Source organism: Falco punctatus (genome assembly GCF_963210335.1).
Source record: "Falco punctatus genome assembly, chromosome: 11".
Classification (NCBI taxonomy): Eukaryota; Metazoa; Chordata; class Aves; order Falconiformes; family Falconidae; genus Falco; species Falco punctatus.
The window spans coordinates 30,480,520-30,503,756 of NC_137591.1; the positions used below are offsets into that span (position 1 = coordinate 30,480,520).

General features: G+C 38.4%; 1 protein-coding gene across 5 annotated transcripts in view; it reads right to left on the bottom strand.

Annotated features, from left to right (window-relative positions):
* The window catches only part of RABGAP1L (RAB GTPase activating protein 1 like), a 254,528-nt gene that overhangs the window by 194,541 nt on the left and 36,750 nt on the right, over nt 1–23,237 (bottom strand). For all 5 annotated transcript variants that reach the window (XM_080407559.1, XM_080407558.1, XM_080407560.1 and 2 more), the window contains exons 10-12: nt 21,892–22,058; nt 15,920–16,064; nt 997–1,090 (exon numbers count right to left, since the gene is read on the bottom strand). In XM_080407559.1, the coding sequence (XP_080263685.1) occupies nt 997–1,090; nt 15,920–16,064; nt 21,892–22,058 (406 nt within the window). The remainder of the gene's footprint in view (nt 1–996; nt 1,091–15,919; nt 16,065–21,891; nt 22,059–23,237) is intronic.

Genomic DNA, 23,237 nt, shown 5'->3' on the forward strand with positions numbered 1-23,237 from the left:
GGGATTTTTTTGTGATTTTATTATGTAATCTCATTTAGCAACTTTTGCATGAGATTCCCATTAAAGATGAGGTCCGCAGCAAGAAGCTATGGTTCTCCAAAGCTACAAAGTGCCCAAGTAAAAGGAGGAATTGCCCAAATAAATCCTTTAATGTTTTTCAGCTGTCTTATGGGAGCAAGGAAAAGGAAACTTTGCCAATTACAGATTAAGGACCTCTGATTATTTTTGTCCTGGGCAGCAAGAGCTATTACTTACAAAGGGAAAACCAAGTAAGTGGTTCTGGCATTTACTAGTAGTATAAGGTCTCTCAGAGGCAGCAAATACACAGACTTTTTCCTCTCTTGGCAATGTATATGCTGCTACTGAAGCACTTAATTAAACCACAGAAATACGCTGTCAAGAACATACTCTAGGCTTACAAATATTCTTCCTTTTACTCTCCAACAAAAACAGTTTCAGTAAGGATCACAGTCTTTCTAGAATTACTTTTCAAGTGCTTACATATAGCACATTGTGGGGGGTGGGAAAAGGGGAAAAAAAGACTACTTCTAAACAAATCAATCAACTAAATGTACGTCAGCTAGCAGAAATGGCTTGTATAGGATAGACTGGAGTTGCTCTGTCTTTTCTATTCTAACACTGAGTTTCATGAGAGCTTAACGTTCAGCCCCAAGGAACACAGGTGGCCAGAAAGTTCTGCATTTGACCACTCACACCTGCAGTGTAAGCATACACAGGCATTTCTCAAACACTGAAGGAACAAGACTTTTGCAGATGCTGTGAGAGATTTGTCAAATAACTGCAAGTTAAAATAAGAGAATTTACCAGTCCCTTTTAAACTAGGTTTAAAAAAACCCACACTTTGGTTTGTTTTGTATTTTAATTTTTAAACTGTATAAGCTAAAGAACTTCAAACCTCCTGTTCAAAAAGCCTAGTGTCATAAAACAAAGGCAAGGTTAGTATGCAAAATCTAAATTTAAGAAATGAAATATTACCATCTCCCCAGTAATTCTCCCCAGGAGTACAAAATCTTCTCAGGACAATCCTTTGACACATCACCAGTGCCACTGGAAAGTTCATTATCACTCTCTGCAAAAGGAAAAAAAAAAAAAAAAGAAAAAAAAAGAAAAAAAGGAAAACAAAAGCATGCACAGATTTACCAAAGAGAACAGACATTAAAGATGCATACATATAGGTCTCAGACAAATTCTTCTCACTGACATATCAGTTTTAAAACCACAAAAAGACAGAAAATATTAGTGGAACCATAAAGAATGTTTAGCAGACCTGACAAAGTAAGTGTATTAATAAAGTTACCGTGAAGTTTAAAAGAACAAGACTAGGGAATAATTCACAGCACTGGTACAGGAAAAAGGGCTAGGATCTAGAAAAACATTATTGTGAGAAAAGATTCAAGGCTGTCAACCATCCATTGAATGAAATCTCACAATGCAGTATTATGCAAAAGTCACATCCACTCCAGACTTCACATGGAAGAGAACTCTCCTAAGCATAGTACATAATGCTGCTTCATTACACTGCATACCTTAGGCGCCATTCTGCTCTTGTGTGATACTCTGAGCTCAGGAAGCCTACTCAGAGCCACAAAATAACTTTTTTTATTGAAACACATTCATGGAGGAGCAGCAAAAACACCACTGTGACATTAAAGATCATATTGCATGGAACACAAAAAAAAAAATCTTCAAATGGAAAAGTAACCTCGTAAGTGTTAAGAATAAAACAGTTATGGAGGAATATATGTCATATGACTAATACACTAAACCAGAAGGGTACTGTGAGCCTGGGTTGTGCGCTCAAATAACCACCCAATTCAAGTAACCACCCATTTCCAAGTGTCTGCTGATGGGTCTATGTAGCTGTCCACAGGAAGCTCAACAGTCCCAACTCTTTAGAGCAGCTCTTCATGTGAATATGGTTTTGCAATTATTCAGACTTTTCCCAGTTTCACCTGAATAAAATACTGCTAAAAATTAAACTTGAGTACAAGGTCATCAACAGCAAACACTGACAGGGCCCCAATCCTCAGCATCTTTCCTATGAAACACAATCTAAAGAGAAAAGAAGCACTGCAACAGCCCCGTTACCCTCAGAGGCTTCTGAAGCTATGGACACTTTAGATGTCTGCAACCTCGGAGAGCCTCTCTTTCTTATGAAATGAGCTGTCTCAAGAAGCTAAAATAAAACAAAAACCAGAGAAACAATGCTACATCTGCTCCCAAAAATCCCTCAGATACTCTCTTCAACACAGCTCAGTCACATCTGGTTGCTGACCTAATTTAATTCCTCAGGTACATTAAACACTTCACCTCCAACTTTACATAGACAACAGCAGTAGTTCAGGTAGAGGAGGATCTTCGGTACTTGTACAATTATTCTCTTAAGTCTTCATCCTTGTCACTGTCACTTCAATTACGTATTTCTAATTTATAGTCTCAGCAACCATCAAATACAAGTCATTAATAAAAATACCCTTAGTGCTTAAATTTGACAATGAACTGTGAGGACAAAGATAGCATATACTTTATTTCAAGGACAACTGACAGCAAAAATACTGCCCTGAGAGAAGCATATCAGAAATCTCTTTATATTTCGAACAGAACATTAGGTTAGTGAAATTCTTTTACTTGGAACCCGTTCACACAGCTCTACAGGCTCCAAAATACAAGACCAACATGCATTTGCTTTCCCTTAGAATTGAGAAAAAACCAAAACCAACAAACATCCACGTTCATCATAAATCTACAGGAAACTTCATTTTAAGGTTTCTCAAACTTTTGTATATTAGATCATTCACTAGATCTAAAGATGGAAATATGAAGACCTAAAAATCCCAAATTTATCATTTTCACTGAAATTTGATATTACTATAAAAGGTTTTCCAGTAACCAAAGGTACCCATTAAGTTCCAGTGGATGAAATATGTTTGAAGACTCAACTTTCCTTTCATTTTAACATTACCAAAAATACCATAAAGGTAAATCTCACTTACCACCCAGGCCTGGTAAGAACTAAAGCAATTAAATGCATTACATTTTTAAAATTCTCCTCTCTGCTGATTTGCCTAACTAGATCAAAGAGATCAGTTATAAATGCATCCCTTCTATTTCCTATGGAAACAAAGGGAAAATATTTCTGAGGAAACCTTCTTTAGATTGAGCACCTTGGCCATTCAGAGATACAAGGTACAGGTTAATGATACTAGTACATACAAAGAATCTCAAGAAACCTGGCTCACACCAGAAATTTATCATAAACCACAATGGCACAAAAGTTTCACATATTCAAGGTAAAGGAAGACAGTCTGGCATAAAATTCTGAAAGGAGAGATATGAATTATTTTGGCGAGACTAAAGAACTACAGTGCATCTCTGCAAGAGCTACTGGTGAAAATACACACAAACTAATCTTGCAGCCTGAAACAAAATCTGATAAAGATGAACAAAATACCCAACCAGATTGAAATGTTTAAAAAAAGAAGCTACACTGAATACTTTCAGAAACAAAGCACGCTAGTTGTTATATGAGCCAAACCTGAGCTTGCCAAGGAATCCTAACATCAGACAAAAGAAACAAACTCGTTTTCTCACTCCAGCAGTATTCTATGCAAAATTCTTCGAAGTTCTTAAGGAGATCAGTGTTACATAGCATACATGCTCCAGTAAGATATATCATAAAGCTACAGTGCTTCAACCCTGAAAATTCTTTCATCTGGAAGGCTTAAGAGCATTTGGAATGTATTATTCAGTTATATGTCAGAAAACCACAGGCCTTAATTAGAAATGCCATATGCTCCCTTTCAAAAGACACCAACGTCAAACTTCAAAATAGAACAGGGCAAAGGAGAAAGAATAAACAGCTTTAAAAATCTCTACTTTGTTTGCATTCTAAAGACTATTTACATATTCTAAACTGTAAGCACTTAGTTATAAATTAAGAGGAGAGAGAGAGAAAAAAAAAAAAAGAGACTATGGGAGGGATATTTAACTGTAGATGTTCTTCTCCGAGGTGTACTTTTATACACTTTTTTCCACATTCTAAAGCATATAAGCCAGCAGCATTAGTCAGAGCATGATTTTATCCAGCTTTATTCTGCTGGGAATGCCACAGATCCCTTCCTCTATGTACTGTGTACTTCTCTCTTCCTCCTTTATTTACCCTGACCTCTCAGAGCCTACCAACTGCACAATACAACTTCGGGCCTCATCAGAATGAGAGGAGGATGGGAGATGTCTCAAGGGAGCAAACCTGGGTTGTAAATGTGCGTACACAGTCTTTAAGAATACTTATAGGTAACAGTAAGTGTCTCAGGTATTTTGTTTACTTGTTCAGCGTGAATTGCAATGGGATCCACAAAAAGCTCACTCTGTGGATGCCTCATGAACCTCCCTGAATTCAGTCTCCGTTTAAAACAAGCCTGAAAGCATCCCTCTGTGTGACATCAGCCTAGAATCATAGAATAGTCTGGGCTCAAACAGACCTCTGGAGATCTAGTCCTATCTCCTACTCCAAGCACCTCTAGATCAGGGCGCTCAGGGATCTGCTTGGGAGGTGTGCTGGTTTTGGCTGGGGTAGTTAATTTTCTTCACAGCATCCAGTGTAGGCCTGTGTTTCAGATTTGTGCTGGAAGCAGCACCGATAACACAGGGTGGTTTTCATTACTGCTGGGCAGTGCTTAAACAGCGCCAAGGCCTTTTCTGCCTCTCACACACCCCCTGAGCAAGTGTAGGCTGGGAGGCATAGGAAGCTGGGAGGGGACACTGCTAGAATAGCTGACGCCAACTGACCAAAGGGATATTCCAGATGACAGGACGTGATGCTCAGCATAAAAAGCTAGGGAAAGAAGGAGGTAGGGTGGGGGGAATGTTCAGAGCCATGGTGTTTGTGTTCCCAAGTAGCTGTTACACATGACGGAGCTCGGCTCTCCCGGAGACAGCTGAACACCTGCCTGCCAATGGGAAGTGAAGAATGAATTCCTTGGTTTGCTTTGCTTGCACACATGGCTTTTGCTGTACCTGTTAAACTGTCTTTCTCTCAACCCATGAGTTTTCTCACTTTTACTTTTCCAATTGTGTCCCCCGTTCCACTAGCAGGGAGTGAAGGAATGGCCGTGTGGGGCTTAGCTGGGGTTAAACCATGACGTAAGAGTAGTCTTGAACACTTCAGGAAAAGAGGCTGCAGAATATCTCTGGACAACCTGTTCTCCTACTTGACCATGCTCATGGTTTAGAAACAAACCAACCAACTCAGCCACCAAAAACATCCTTTGATCTAACCAGAATTTCCCAGGTTTCAGCTTGTGTCTGTTGCCTCTCAGCCTGTTACTGTGCACCTCTAAGAGTCTGCCTCCATCTTCTCCAAGTCCTCCAGTGTAGCAGTTGTAGACAGCAATAAGATTCTCCTGTGTGTATTTTGTTCTCCAGCCTGAACTGACCCCAGTCCCTTAACCCCTCCTCGTACATCACGTGCTCCTGCCATCTGGCCAGCTCTGTGGCCTCCACTGGACTTGCTCCAGTGTGTCAGTGTCTGTCTTATACTGGGGAGCCGAAAACTGGACACAGTACTCCAAATGCAGTCTCACAGGTGCTGAAGAGAGAGGATGGATCACTTCCCTGGAGCTGCTGGCTGGGCTTCTGCTGAACAGCCCAGGGTGGACTTGGCCGTCTTTGCTGCAAGGGTATGCCACTGAGTCATTTTCAACTTCTTGCTTGCTGGGATCTGCAGGAACTTTTCAGCAAAAGTCACTTTTTATCTGGTTAGTGTCCAGCATGTCTTGTCCCGTGGGATTATTATACTGTGGATTCAGGACTTAGCACCTGCTGTTGTTGAACTTGATGAGGTTCCTGCCAATGCCTTTCTCCAGCCTGTTCACGTCCCTCCAAGTAGGAGTCCTGCCCTCCAGCACTATGGACCACTCCCCCCAGTTTGCTGTTGTCCACAAACCTGCTGAGCGTGCACTTGATCCCACCATATAAGTGATTAAACAAGACATTTGACAGCATTGGTGCCAATACTGATCCCTGAAAGATACCAGTACTCGATGGCTGCCAGCTGGACTTTGCACCATTGATTGATTCTTGCATGCCACCAGTCCAGCCAACCTTCCAACCGCATTATTTTTCACTTACCCTGCCCCTACCTCATTGATTTAATGGTAAGAACACTATGGAAATGGTGTTGGGAGTCCCTGCTAAAATCAAGGTATACAGCGTCCACCACATGCCCCTTGCCCACAGTACTGGCCACCTTGTCACAGAAAGTAATGAGGCTGATCACAATGATTTGACATTTATAAATCTATGCTGACCGTTCCCAATGACTTTGTTTGTCCTTCACATGGTTAGAAGCTACTTTCAGGAGTATTCGCTCCATAACCAGTCCCAGGGACCAAGGTTAGACTGGCCTGGAACTTCCTTCTGGCCCAATGGCATTTGCTTTTTTTCTTTTGGACATTTGCCATTTGCATGAGAGAAGGAAGCCTGTACAGATATCACTCGGGCTGAGGGAGAATCTCTGGATGATAGATTGTGGATCCAGGCTGTTTTGTTACTATACCTACAGACAAACATGAAAGTGTAAAAAGTGGTCTCTTTCAAAAATCTATAGGGGCATTCAAAAACAAACTAAAAAAGAATATAACTGAAAAGAAGACTGGCAGCCTACTGGATATACATAAGTTGGTGTCTACTCCATGTAGAAACACCCATTACATAAATTATTCATTACATGAGCAGACTGGGCACAAAGAGTTGTATTTTAAGCAGCCCAGCATTAACATATTATGTAATAATACTCTATTGACCATTTAAAATACACCACCACCCCCTTAAAAAACAGACCCCAACTTGCTGAAGCATGACTGTTCATATGAAAGACCTCTTTGCACTTTAGCAGCACCTTTAGCAAAATAAACTATGGGTCATTATTCTCAATAACCAATAGTTTGGAAAATGCTGCCCAAAATGGCCCACCTTCCATGTAGCAGAGGCAAGTCTTTGGTCTTAGTCAGATCCAGAACAGCCTGAAAGGCTGTTAATAGTGGAAAACAAATAAAGCTTTCAGAATGACAAAAATTACCCTTAATATGTTGGGAAACATGCGTTTGGGGTTTTTGTTTGGCTTTTATAATAAAGTATTTCTAACTGATGCAGTCCCACAGAAGACGCAGTAAAATGGCTGTATGCATTCGGAACACTGTAAAACCACAAGAGGCTTTGACTATCTCCCAAGATAGCAACAGAATGATTAAGATGAGCTTTATGAGACAGCTCCACTAGCTTATCCAAACTCTTGAACTTGGCTAAAGAGAACACAGGTCCTGATCATATAGTCCTGCAGATACTTGCCTAACTTAACCCTACAAACCTGCGGTTACCTCCCTAAGCAGTTCATTCCAAGGACTTCATTACTCTTACTCTACCTGACTGTATCTCAGTTCAGATGTAATTTTTTCTACGGCAAATTTATGCCAATTACCTTTTTCTCCTAAAAAAATTTAGCACATGTCGCTTCCAAAAAAAAAAACCAACCCAAACTCTGTCTTTATTCTTTCTTCTTTAAAAAACTCTGCTGCTTTGCTCAAAGGACTCCAGACTTCCACTCATTTCTGATTTTTCCTCCAGCTGGTCTATATTTTTTCTTGATGAGAGGTGTCCAATGAGAGGTAGAAATACTGAGGCATGAAGTGTTCAAAACAGAATTACTTACACAGTAACTCTTTTTCATAAGCAAATACCCGACAGAAAAAAAACAACCATACACACAGAGACACAAAGGTTGTGTGAAGACTGCAACAAAATACTGTGAGAAACCAACTCAGAAAAAAGTCAAATAGCACAGATGTTCCACTCTCTGATCAGGTACTTAACAATCTCTTTCAAATGAAAACAAAACAACTATGTTTATTGGTATTTTCCTTTTTTGGCCTGAGGAAATAGATTCCAGTTAAGAACTCTTACTCATGTCAACAAACATTGACATATTGAATAGCTTGAATGTTTTTAATCTTCCCATTTTTACAGTGAAAAAGAGGTTGCTGTTTTTATTTTTGAATGGGCCCTTTTTTGCATCCTACTTCAAAAATTTTCCTTTAAACAATTCTCATCTCATCTACATTTAACACCAATTATATAGTTTTCCTTAAAGAAATCTACTACATCATCTGGAATATGACAGGACCTTTGAAGTCAAACTCATTTGTCAGTTAATAAAAAAGGCAAATAAGGCAGAAAACTATACTGTTGTTTCAGAGAGTCCAAGCATGAAAGTAAATAAGTGAAGTACATCCTAAAATGAGTAGAAATGCATTAATATAGCAGATAAAAATGAACAGGTGGGATTTTGAACACTGATGTGAAGAAGAAAAAAAGCATTTTTAATGAGTTTTAATTGAGAAGCTGTTACATGTGAAATAAGGAGTAGGTGGAACTGAAAAATAATATAGTTGGAGCAGCCTGAAGGAGAAGGAAATTAGGTCATGAAGATAGGTGGGAATAGAATCTGAATACTTCAACAATGAGAAGTTTGATTTTTATGTAGGAGAAGAACAAAAAAATGAAGGGGGAGCTCAAGTTGGCAGCATATTATCAGGGCAACAAGATATAGACGTTACTGACATGGAATCATTCCATACATACTAGATGAAAGAGGATCGTGAGAAAGGCCACAAAAAAAAGCTGATTTCCATTTATAGGGTAACAGGAAATTATAGAGCATGAACCATAGCTTTGCCAGGAAAGACAAGAGTGAAACAAAGTTTAAGTCATTAAATTCATTCTAGTATTAAATTAGGTAGATTTTCAGAAAGGTCCAACTTTTCAGTGCATTACAAAATATTTTAATGAACACAAAAAAATTTCAAAGTGCCTTCCAAATGATATATTTATGAAACCACAATCCACAGTAGATTTTCTAATTTAGATGGAAAAGCAATAATCAGGAGCAGAAAAATATGGATTTATGAATAGGAACAAAGATGATTTGCATTGAATTCTGCTTACAAGAACCTTCTGTTTATAGGTAAGTTACATCATTAATTTGAAGAAAAAATAATTTGGCAGCTACTGAAGTACATATAAAGAGAGTAAAACTGACAAAGATACCCCAGGTCTTCACTAAAAGCTATAAGTAATAACAAAAAATAGTATTTTTATTCTTAATTCTCTTTTTTTTGTATTGTAAGTACACATTTTTCACTTCAAATCACTCAAGCAAAAGCTAATGCTGACAAATCTCAAAAATTCTGATTATCTTGCAAACAGTCTGCAAATTTAATTGCTTCTCTGTGTAACTGAAAATCTGGTTCCCCAAACCCCCTACATTTGATAACCTCTGAAAGCATGGGATTAGATGATGTCTCTTTCACTCACTGTATACAGTAACAGGTTTCACATGTTATAAAGAAGTCTGTGCAAAATCTCTCAAAGGATCCATACATCCACTTTGAAACAAACCTGTTGGTTGTGTGAAAAGGCCAGCCAAACTGCTTTTTCTTTTTAATACAACAAAAAATATTCTGCATTTAAAAACATATCTTAGTTCTGAGTCATATAGTTTCTACACTGGCCCTTCATTATTGTCATATTAGACAAGAATCATTAAAGTCAGACAAAATAAACCTTAACTGTGCATCTAAATCTGAATGTAGAAACATGCGCAAATGTTTTACCTTCGTGTAGTGAACATACAAGTGAGGCACCATGACATATCTAAATTTGATGTACAAATGCTTAAAGCTGAATAAGAGAGTGAAGAAAAATCATCACTTCAGTTCAGTAGTTTTTCTCCCACACAGATGACAAAGCCAACTAAAAGCTGCACAGTAGAGGTATTCTTGTAAATATAAACATCTTCCACATGTACTGTGCTGCCTGAAAACTGACATCTTTGAGAACACACAAGAAAATGAAATTTGAGATGTCGCAATTCTAAAGTAATGCAATTCTTTACTCTGTATTACTGATCTACAAATTTGTAGAGTAGTACCTACTGCCGTATTTGATATACTCAAATAAAAATATCACCATTATAAAACACATTAAAAATATATATTGCCTGGCTTTTACTTAAAGTGCCAAGGTAGTATGCAAGGCACTGATTATAAAATACTCAGACTTAACAAAATACTCGAAAGCCAATGACCAAAACTAAAACCACAAGATTCTCACTCTGAGGTTAACAATGACTAGTAAAAAGTCAGGGGGAACTGTCTGTTGAGAAAAGTCTTTTTAATCATCTCTATATAATGTGGTTATACAAAGTGGTTAAATAAGAATTTTTTTTATTATATGAAATGTGAAATGCTATGAGCATAGTAGTGCTAGCATGGGGCCACACAACACAGCGCTCATGGCAAACCTGAGAAGATCCTCTAGCAATAGTAAGTTCTAATTCCTAATAAGCTGACAGAATTGCAAATTCTTTTTCAAATTACTTTCAAAAATACCCCATACTGTTTATAGGCAGACAAGGAAAAGGTAATCACTACTAAAAATAAAGCATCCAAAACATTTGAAATAATCTGTAATTGCTTCCAGACAAGATGCAAACACCAATTCATACTCATTTATTACTGAAAATTGTCTACATTGTACCACAATCTTGAAGTGATTTTATGTAAGTTATTAAAAAAAGGATTGAAATCCAAGAAACAGATTTCACCTATGTACCCAAGGAACTGAAAGCTCCCTTAATCTGAAAGTAATTTTTCCCATAATTCTGCAAGAATAAACCAAAACCATCAACAGATTTCCCTGCAGCATTCATGAACTGCCAGCCAGAATTATGGAATTATATTTTGCCTTGAACTTCAAAGTCAGCACGAGCAACAGATTTTATAAAAGAAAGAATCCCTACCTACAATGTGTTCCCAGGTGCACCTTGCAGGTGTGTCTGAGGAAGAGGGGAATATAATACTCGGAGCAAGTCACACATTTCTTAGGGGCCTAGCCTGCAAACCTAGTTTACAAGTGAACTCCAATAGTAATCTAGGTTAGAGGATAGCAAAGAACCAGAGCCACAGGCAAGCAACCTTCCCTGTACTTCCCTCTCCCCACACATCTGGAACAGAAATAACCTTAAAAGTCCCTGTTATTCCATTTCATATACAACCCTGCAATTTCATTAAATACTTCTGTAACCCATAAAAGTGCTTCAAATTCAATTTCAAATATTTGCCTTTTAACAGAAAGGCCATACTTGCCTGAACAAATTTAAATACAACTGTAGCTATCAACAAGAATTGTCACCATTCAGAGCATATTAAAAGAACCAGAGTCTTCTGCACTCAGGATTTTTTCATGTACTAAGGAAGGGATCACATTTTTTTCTGGCGTTCTTCAGATGCGCTTGTATTTTCCAACTCATCTCTTAATAGAACTGCAGCAAAGAGCTCTTGTCTGAAGACAGCCACTAGCCAAATAACCTAATGAATTTAGGGTTTATAAAGTTTTAGTTCATTTTTATGGATATAGCAAAAAGACTCCAATGCAGATTTAATTGATCTTGTTTAGGACCCACCAAGGTTACTCTGTATTGGATTACGATAACAAACAGCTCCTATGAATTCCAACAAGCTATTTTTAATTTGGATAAAAAGGCAGAGTGGACTATTTCTACACTACTAATGTTGTTGTTCTCACTCAGTCATCCTCATTTTTTCACACTATCCCTCATCGTAAACCCCTATTTTATCACAAAATACTCTCAATAGTTCTGACTCCTAAAACACCACCACCTCTACTCCTTTGCTTTTCTGAATCCCAAAAACAGGCTCTACCACCCACAACATTTGACACAATATCCTAATTTAGTCTGGCTGATCATCTCCAATCATTTAGTATTGCCCACTCCTTATCTACTGTACACATCATCTTTTTGTGCCATCCAAAACGTCACACAGATTTCTTTGAAGCTTTCAGGGTCCTCTGTCCTTTCATTTCTATTCTCATTGTCAGACTTCACCATCTCCACACTGAGTTTCCATACCTCATGTTAATTTTTCTACTGTATAATATCTCTTTTTCTTAGAGTTAATATGGCTAGAGAGAACACAGAGATAAAGTACTACCCTCTTGAGTTTGTTATTTTTTTCTCTTTTGCTCTTCTTTCTTACTTCTACAGATTCGTATTTGTATATAATCTCTTATTATTAAAGGCCAATAACTAAACACCAAACACATTTCAATAGGAATTTTCTCGGTTTGAGTCCACTGTTCATGGATCAGTATCCACTATGCTGTCAACTGCATCCCTATTCAGTTCCTAGCTGTCAGAAAAGTAGTATCTAACCCATCAAGAAATGTATTGTTGCAAGTAAATAAAAACACAAATCCAAGTAACACTGTATTCCTGGAAGTCATCTGAGAGTGTTCTAGAGACAATCTATAACTCATGCTCAGAAACTTCTTTTTGGAGACTGGGTAAGCATGTTATCTTTTACCTATCATGAATTAGCTGTTTCAGGACATCTGCTAAACATTCCGAGTTTGCTCTGCAGGCAATTTATGGATTGGAATAAGAGCTAGTAACCAGACACCTGGGATCACATAAAACTTCAGGGGGGTTAAAAATAATGTTCAACTCGGATACAATTGGTTTAAAGTCTATTTTCTGTTTTTAAACAGAATTGCTCCCACTTAGAGTGATCCTTACCCTTCCAACATTATTCTGATTCAAGAAGCAACTCAAATGGAGTTATATCTAGTATTCTCCTAAAATACTATATTATAGTTTAAAAAAAAAAAAGGAATAGAAATATTAGAGCAAATGGAAGGTTGTCATTTCATATATGGTCTAAGTATGCACTGCTGCTAAAAGAAGCCAACCTTTTCTCCCCCTTCTCCTTTGTTTCTAGGATTACATTCTCCTGGCAAACGCTTCTGCTGGAAAGCAATTTTCTCCAATCCTCTGGCTCACACATGCAGCCAGCCATTTCATCCTGCCATAGAATGACGTTATGATAAAAACATTCTGTGCAGCTTTGTCTTTTTTGAATAATGCACTATACAAACCATCACTTCTGTACATGTTCTCACTTACTCTTACCACTCCAAAAAGGAGAAAAATTAGTTCAACCAATTGTGCTCTGCACCTTGTTACAAAGTTCTACTTAAAATTAAACAGTAATAGTGAACATTTCTGCTTATTGATAGAAACTGAAACTTACATCCACTTTATGTGAACCCTTTCCACAAAATGTAAGAATTTCCTCATTATAGATCTTTTAAAATTATGTTCTGAATTTAACAGAAAACTTCTTATCAAGGAGCGTACTTTACATCCTAGGTTTTGACAAGAAATCATTAATATTAATTATATTTTAGAATTATTATCTCTAAAGCAAGGAACCTTAGATGACTGGGTTGCCAGAAATATCTATTACAATGTTAATATTTTTTTTTAAAAAAAATGAGGTTGACCTGAAAGATCCCCAAGTAGCTATTGCACAATCTTCGCAGAGATCTTAGTTTTTTTATATAGCTGTTCAGAAGAAAAATAAAGCTAAAATGAGAAAATAATATTAAAAACTAGTAACGTTACTTAGGGAACATAGGATCACAGCTTTCTATATGCAGTTGCTGCATATTTGAAAGGGACTATGCCTAACACTAGTATAATAATTATTTTAAATCATTATTGTGAAGGGCAGGAATCATGTTTGGCCTTTCATTAAAACAAAAAGAACAAGAATATTGAAAAAAAATGCCTTCTTTCTTATGAACAACTTTATTCATATACTCATAAGACAACCCACTGAACTGTGTGTATGCACACACAAAGAGTACACAGAAACCAGGTAAAGTGCAAATGAGGCATGCATTGCTATACAAATGAAACTGCAACATATAGCGCTTCTGAAGTAAATCAAGTAATACTTGGTGGGCATGTAGGATATATAGGAAAAAAAAAAAAAAAAGAGAGAGAACAGATAACAATCAGCAATAGCTGTAATGGGAACACCAGCCTTTGGCTTGTGAAATAGTGAAGTCCTTATAATGCATACCTGCCCTACTCAGGTTGCAAGCAGAAAAAAAACCTATATGGCCAGGTAGCCATTCTTAACAATAATGAAAAGAAAAAGCCTTCTTCCAAGGCTAAGACAAGACATTGTAAATTCAAGGGTTTGTTTTTTTTCCCCCATCATCATAATTAGAACCCTGAAAAGAAAAAGAAAGAAAAAGAATGAAGTGATTTATTTAGAACAACTGCAAATGACTCATTTAACCTGCATATCCACTAGGATAGATAACTTCTAGGCAGAGAACTCTAAATGCAGTTTCCATGAGAACAGAGTCACATCATGATATTTTTAATGTCTTCTCCTAGGAAGTAATCTACATTTAAAATATGGAAACCAGCATTAGGAAGCTAAAGCAAAGTTAAACTTAGGTTCATACCCCAGTGGAATACTTCTACTCTGTAATAAAACAAAGCCATTCTACAATAGCATCAAGAGGACAATATCCACATTATTACTAATTGTGCTACATTCATCAAATCCTGGAACAGTGCTTTACTCTTCCCAGTAGGAAGCAATATAAAAAAAAAAAAAGTATTCAAGTAATTACTTAAACCCTATCCTATCAAACAAGCTCCAGAAAACATTCTGACTGTACGACTCAAACATCCAGCAAGGAAGAGAACACCCACAGATGTTGAACTACACTACGCTCAACCTAAAGACCCAAAGGTCAAGTCTGAAATAATACTTGCTATGAACAGTAAAGCAACCCCAAATACCAATTAAATATAAAAGTTCCTTTAGGGAAAATAGTATTCTTACTATTCAGAAGTGGTACTTGATACAAAGGAGGGAATAATGGTGATAGTCCATGCCCATCCCATTCCCCCAAGGAATCAGTAGGTTTTTGATTCACCAAAGAGCACTTTGGCTGTGGGTTTTGTAAACCTGGTGTCACCTGGGATAGGTGGGGGGTTTTGTTTGTAACTGGGAGAGAGCAAGCATGTAACTGCATCTGTCTGCTCCCGATTCATCACAGGGCTCGGATTCATATTGCATAAACTAATATCCGACTACTTACCTATAAGTAAGAATCAAGAAGGAAATTTTCCAATTGTAGTAACTGAGACTTTTTGTAGTATTGACACAATAGTGCCAGAAATCTGAGGAATAATTTTGTTAACGATCACAAGTTCTGGTAGATGAGATGTCCAGATCAAAAAAGGCATAAAGCCTATTCTGAATGCTACGGGCTAACCCTCAGGAATACAGGGAGACAAGAGTAGACCAAGGGCCTTAAAAAAATCCCAACCTATCAAAAAGACCACCAGTGGGAGAGACACTGAGGTACTGTTAGCTTTGGAAGGGGCAGTAAATACACTGGGTCCGTGAACAGCAGCAATCCCTGACACAATCCCACCTGAACCAGGAGATATTTTGGTAAACCCAAGTTATAAATGAGGGAAAACAAAGCACATGCTAAGCAGACCGATTGGGAGTGGGGGAATTCCTGGTATGAGTCTGATTGGGATTTTGTTGGTTTTCTTTACAAACAGGCATTTAAAGCCTGCCGTTTCAAAGCCCATTTCAACACTGTCCTTTAGCAGCACATTCAAAGCAAATGGCTTCTGATCAGAAGACAATCTCTCTAAAAAAGGTTTTCCATCTTGTTAGCAGAGCACATCAGTAACATTTTGAAGCAGACAAAAAATGGACATGCGTCGTCTGCTGCTGCTACTGGAAGAACTCCAAATAACGCGTTGGTAAAAATACCATTACTAAAGAAAAAGAACTGCTGCTAGTACAAAATTACATGTGATCTTTTTGTCCAGAATAGTTGTACTTCTAACAGACACAAACAGAATTAAATGAGTAAATTAACAGCGGAAATATAACAGTACAACCTATGGGAACTATAAGTGCTCATTTATCCTTACCTTCTTCTGCCTCATCCTCCTGCGATGACATAGGCCCTCCTCCACTTGTTGGGCTGACCAATTCTTCCTCTCTCGCAGATTCTCTTTGTAGACTAACAACTTCATAAATTGCATCCCCAGCACTTGCGTGGCTCCTTCCTTCAGACTATAAGAAAAATCGTGTATGTATTAGGTCCCCACTGGTGATAAACACAGTTCTAAGAGCATGCCAAAACCAAACCTAAACACATACAAACAAATCTCCTAACAAGGCTAAACAATAGTTTGGGCAAGGCTCCCTCAGATATCTTTGCAATGGCACATGCAGACTGGCAATAATTGACAGCTCTGTTTCTCTAAGTTTTATAGGTAGGAAATATAAATAAAACTGCATTATTTCCAAAGCCGCCTCTTAAAAAACCATTTTAAGTATTGTTCAGAACAATGATAAAAAAGCTTCTCATTTTAAATAGCTACAATGAGATTAGGTCAAAGAGAAACTGCAGCGAAAAAAAAGCTAAGAACAGGAAAAATATTTGAGTAACTGACATCACAGACACAGGAATGGAATGCCTGAGGTTGAGGTGTATGTGTGTGTTTAATTAATGGTAAGAGGTTTTAGTAGGTAAAGACAAGACTAAAGAAGAAACAAAACCTCATGCTTTTTGAAAGCCATAAATTGTGAAAAGCTCCTTTGTAGTGTTTTACTCATTAAAAAACAGAAAAAAATCATACTTCTTCCAGTGAGCATAATTTCTAATATACTGCTTTCAACGGGGAAAAGTATTGGCTGTACCTAGCTATGAAATTTGTGTTTGTAGCCTAAGGTTATTTTTTGTTCTTTACTTTTATATATGTGTGTGCACATGGACAAATCATCTGTCAATCTAACAGTTACATTAACTTGGAAATTTGCGTGTGGTATCTGTAACAATATATATATTTGACATCAGAAATAATTTGAGGTCAGTGGAAATAATTTTGTTCTGTAAAAGCAGTTTTTCTTCCAAATCTGTCTCTCTAGGAATTTGCTAGCTTTCAAGGCAAACTACCTCAAAGGCTGGGGGGCAGGGGGAAGTTGTTTATGTTCTTTTAGGTCAAACTGGAAAGGTTCCGTTCAATCAAAGTCTTTCATGTTCAATGGGCTTCCACATGAAAGAGTTAGTTACCCACATGTTAAGCACTGGATACAAAGTTGCAAGTTTAAAAATAAAAGCAGTATTAGTTGTCCTCTGAGATACAGTTGTGAACACAATTATTATTGAGTGATTAATACATTTGTAGGGAGTTGTATAAAACTGCAAACTAATGATTGTATTAAATGAACTAGCCCAAAATGTGCTATTTTGTTCTTCGTGCATCTTGCCTAATCAGTTAAAGTAAGTAACTTCTTTCACATATTAGAAACATCAAGTTAACCATGAAAAAGAACACAATTTCAGTGAAAGAATATTCAATGTGTTTTAAAAAAACATGATTTAAAAAAAAATTATAAAGTTGAAAGACTCCATTAACACCTTTGCTGGAGATCCACATGAACTGCTGACCAGCACTTGCAATTGCAACAAGCTGATGAAATTATGCAGGTGGGTAGCTTAAATAGGGACTGCTTGAACTGATACAATACAAATTATTTTTTACTGAGAATACTTCCCTACTGTATTTTAGATTAATCATTCAGTTCTGTTTCCTTTAAAGCTGATACTCCTTGGAAGCAGTGGCTCCAATTATCAGCCAGTTTTGCTGACTGAACTTCTCATTAAGTCAACTTAATGAACTTCATTCAGGGTGTAGGCATAAATACCCTGCATTTTGTAACATTTAGCGGGACGATATTAGCACCATTATGCCTGTTCTATTCTCACAGAACACCACTATCAAGTAATTACAAAGTACTTGGTTAAATCAATGAAGTATTGATGCCACTAATATTATTAACCATTGCTATCTATAGCCTTTATTTTTGAGGGAATAAGCTGTGAGGTGCTGTGGATTTTGTTGCATGTTACAAGAATTACAAGCGTTCAGCTTGTTCTAGTTAACTGCAAGATGTCTCCCCATACAATGCAAATAATTTGGGGTTTTTGGGTTTTTTTCTGAAGCAGAAATTTGCTATCTACAGGAATCCACCTTTATAAGGATCATGTTCTAGTGATGAAAATGTGCATGAGTAACATAGCAAGATAGATAGATAGATAAAACAATCCTAAATCATGCAGCAACCTGCATTTATGTCATTCCTCGTAACTGACTGCACTTCAACCAGTCTTGGTTCAGCCTATTAAATCTACCTGAATCCTTCCTTGGAAGAATTCTGATTTCACTCTGCTAATACAGACAAGTCCCATTTACCCCTTGTAGGAAAATGCCCTTTTATTGCTTCCTTTCTTTTGGAACATAAGTAACGGATGCTTCCTTAGTGGAATGGGCACGTTCCTGAGACAGCCCAGGTCTGAAGTCTCCTGCAAGGGCCCTGCATGCTAGAACTTAAACTGGGCAGACTGCACGCATGAATTTCTCACCCACAGTCAAACATGCTAAATTTGCACAATGACGGACAGCATTATCGTCAGGATTTTACATCAGCACAAAATTATACTACAGGATTCATTGTCCTGCACAGAGAAGCCACCTCTCTTTGGAGCTGAGGCTTTTGATATTAATCTGCTGTTGTATTCCCTAGAGTCTACTTATGCTCAACCGCTTTCCCAAAAAGGTCACAAATGGCTGATCCCAGTGCTGTTTGCAATGTTATTCTCCCAGGAGGAAGAGTGCCCTGAGGTACAGTGCCTTTCACAGTATTGGCAGGGCAGGAACAGCTATTGCAATAGTACTGTCCAATGGATAATCAGCTAAATAAGGACTTGCAACAGGTGAACCAGAGAGATCCTGTCATCCATAATCAGGACCTCTTCTTGTAGAAAGATTACAAAGATTAAAAGGATTTGTCTCCCAAAAATCTGTGGAACAGCTCCTCAGAATTTTACAGCAGGAAGAAATGCATGTGTTTCTTCAAAGAGGGGAGGCACATGTGTTTGTCACATTATAAGGGGTGAGAAAGAAAAAAAGAAAGCATCCATGTTACTCAATTTAAAATGGTACAGTTGTAAGTGATTTAAAAGGAAAGCTTAACTGATTATAGATAAGTATCAAACAGCTGAGAATGTAATATTTTCAAGTGTATTTTCTTTAAATTCAAAACGTAGATAATCTCAACATTTGCATATGACAGTTGGTTTTCCCAGATTTTCTTAAATTCTAAGTTGCTATGCTAATCTCTAGAAGAAATACAGAAACATCATTGCATGAGATTTATTTACTCACTGTTAAACACAGCAGCACTTTTGCCATGTAATATCAATATAGCTTGCTTTTTCAGACCTATTACTATACCCCACAGGAAGACAACAACTCAAAGATTCCCATTAGGCTAAGTAAAATTAAATCACTGCTCTTTGGTTTCATTAGTTAAAGATGATGGACACTATTCCAATACAAATGGCACAGTACGCTTCTGCTGTTCACATTTTCAACCAACACCACAACAGAAGCCTTTAGAGAAAGCAAGTCACCAGCTGCTGCAGGAGCATGCACTTGCACATCATCCTACAATGCTAATGGGTAGGCAGAGATACTTTATGTACCTCACAATGCCAAAAACAGAAAAGACTTCAGCATTGAAGTGGGTGGACCACTTGAAAAATAAGGAATTGGCTAGATGGTCACACTCAAAGAGTTTTGGTCAATGGCTCAATGTCCAAGAGGAGACTGGTGACAAGTGGCATTCCTCAGGGGTCCATAGTGGGACCACTGCTGATCAACATCTTTGTCAGTGACATGGACAGTGGGATTGAGTGCACCCTCAGCAAGTTTGCTGATGATACCAGGCTGTGTGATGCAGTTGACACACTGAAGAGAAGGGATGCCAACCAAAGGAACCATGAAAGGCTTGAGAGGTGGGCCCATGTGAACCTCATCAAGTTCAACAAGGCCAAGTGCAAGGTCCCATGCACCTGGGTCAGGGCAACCCCCAGTATCAACACAGGCTGGGCAGAGAATGGATTAAGAGCAGCCCTGAGGAGGAGGACTTGGGGGTGCTGGTGGAAAAAAAGCTCAACATGACCTGACAATGTGCACTTGCAGCCCAGAAAGCCAACCATGTCCTGGGCTGCATCAAAACAAACGTGGCCAGCAGGTTGAACGAGGTGATTCTCCCCTCCACCAGCAGTACCACATTCAGTTCTGGGGCCCCCAACATAAGAAGGATACGGACCTGTTGGAATGAGTCCACAGGAGGGCCACGGCAATGATCAGAGGGTTGCAGGACCTCTCCTATGAAGTCAAACTGAAAGAATTGGGGTTGCTCAGCCTGGAGAACAGAAGGCTCCAGGGAGACTTTATAGCAGCCTTTCAATACTTAAAATGGCGGTTATGAGAAAAATGGAGACAGACATTTTACAAGGGCCTGTAGCAACAGGCCAAGGGGAATGGTTTTAAACTGAAAGAGGGTAGATTTATTGTGAGGGTGGTGAGGCACTGGAATAGGTTGCTCAGAGAAGCTTTGGATGCCCCATCCCAGGAAGCGTTCAAGGCCAGCTGGACAGGGCTCAGAGCAACCTTGTCTAGTGGAAGGAGTCCCTGCCCATGGCAAGGGGCTGGAACTAGATGGTCCTCAAGGTCCCTTCCAATCCAAACCATTTGATGATTCTGCTCAACAGATAACTATTCAAGAAACATTACCAGATGAGATGGATATATCATCTTTCAGTACTTCAGGAAGAAATAAATGCACATTAATCACACAAGCACAGGACTGGGAAAGCTGACATAAAAGGGAATACACAACTATGCATTAAGCTTTATCTTAATCACTCCTCCCCTCTGTAGAATTGAGCAGTGTTTGCACAACCTGGCTACAAAGCCAAACTCCTAGGGACTGACAAACTGAAATACTTCAGAGAAAAGAGTTTTAGAAAACCAGTTATTTCTGTATATTCTTACAGCCACCTCTCAGCAGCCAGGATTTCCCTTTCTTACATAATAGTTGATTTTAGAGTGAAAAATTGGAATAGTGATTTCCCAAATTTACCAACCAAATGGACTTGCTTTAGATGTCTGCACACAGGCCAGGTTGTATGAAACTATAGAGAATTCAATAGGTAGGTTCAAAATTGTTTAAGCCCACAAAGCCAATGACTTATGGACTTACAACTCATTATAATTGAGTTTACATAGCATGCTGGTTTTGGCTGGAGTAGAGTTAATTTTCTTCACAGCATCCAGTATCAGCCTATGTTTTGGATGTGTGCTGGAAACAGTGTTTGTAACACGGGGTGGTCTTCATTACTGCTAAGCAGTGCTTACACAGGCCTTTTCTGCCTCTCACACCATCCCCAGCACAAGTTGCTGGGAGAGGACACAGCCAGGACAGCTGACCCCAACTGACCAAAGGGATATTCCCGACCACAGGACATCGTGGTCAGCATATAAAGCTAGGGAAAGAAGAAAGAAGGGTGAGGGGATGTTTGGAGGCATGGCACTTCGTCTTCCCAAGTAACTGTTATGCATGATGGAACCCGGCTTTCCTGGGGACGGCTGAACACCTGCCTGCCAATGGGAAGTGCTGAACGAATTCCTTGTTTTGCTTTGCTTGTGCACACAGCTTTCGTTTTACCTGTTAAACTGTCATTATCTCAGTTCACATGGTTTCTCATTTTTAGCTTTCCAATTCTCTCCTCCATCCCACCAGGTGGGGAGCGAATGAGTCGCTGTGCAGGACTTAGTTGTCAGCTGGGTTAATCCGTGACACATAGGCACAGGACATTTATACAGGTTCCACAACCATTATGCATTTAAGCATCTCAAAAACAAACAGTTAAAAGAAACAAACTACTGAGGTGCAGGTGTCATGCTATCTTTTATAAAGGCCAAATTAAGACAGACAAAAAATGCTACCAGCATCAACTTTGCTTTAAAAAACAAACATGCATTACCTGTTTTAGCTTCATATAAAAAGTTTCTGTGAAGGTTTTTCTGCTGAAGTACCAGAAGCGTTCATTGGCAGGATACACACGCACAATAGTCTCCAGCAAAAAACGAACTGGCTCTACTACTTCAGTAACAACCATATCCACTGCCACAGTCATGAATACACACTTATCTAAAACACAAAAATAAGTCACATACAAACAAATAAGTCTAAGTTCAAATTTCTCAAAGCAATAAATGACAAAAGTAATCAGTTTTTCAGATCGAAGACCCCTTCTACAGAACTATTGATTCTGTTGCACCTATTTTATTTATCTGAGTTTTACACCCTATATGCCTGCTGTATAGAATGAGAATACGTGTTAAACAGCATCCAAAGTAACTCTGATAACTTTTTAAAACAAAGGCAGTATGTCTTTGTTTTAAAGACAGGAGCAAAATGCCATGCAAACTAAACACCATGAAGATTCCTAATCCCCTTCAGACAAAAGGAACATGCACAGGATAAGGTCGTGTTTTAAAGTGTACTTACTGCTATGGGAAAAAACAAATATATATATATATGTATTTATGTATAGCAAATCAATGTCAAGGATCTCCTAAAGCATTGTTTATCCTCTCACAACACTGAAAAACAATTCACAACATTTTTTGTCTGTGCTGATACCCTATCAGTTAAAAGGACTCAAAACATCTTACACCTCCCAATCCCACTCTCAGGGTCAGACACTCCTCATAGCAGCAAAACATATTTTTGAAGCAAAGCATGGATCAGTAATCTTAATCTGTAATAGCTCCATCTTCCTGACACTTGAAGCATAACTCCAACTTTTTCAAGGAGAACGCAGGATCAGCTGACCAGAGGACGAGACTGATAACACACCAAGTGTATTCTGCAGGTTTACAGTGCAAGAAAAGGTTTGCTGCTTCTGGCAACACTCAGACAGAGGTAGTAACCGCTACGTTGCATCACAACCAATAGCTCTCTTGCTGGAAGCACAGATTTTTAAAGTAACACTTAGAACCAGACATTACAGACCCCTAGGATCTCTTGTCTTATCAGACCAAAGAGGAAAGCGAGCATTTAAGAAATAAATTTAAGAAGAAAAAAGAAAGAAAAAGCCCCACATCACAAAACCAAACCACACCACACACACGAAGTCAGAGCGTAAAATGGAAACTGTGTTGAGCTGCACTTTGCCTATATGCTACAAGAAATAATGTGGTTTGATGGTTTGAAAATCCATCAGCAACAGCAGTGACACTGGCTGTACATACTCGGATGTGCCTTTAAGCACCTGATGTTTCCTATCCCAAGGCAGAGTTCACGAACGCCAGATTTGCATTCAAA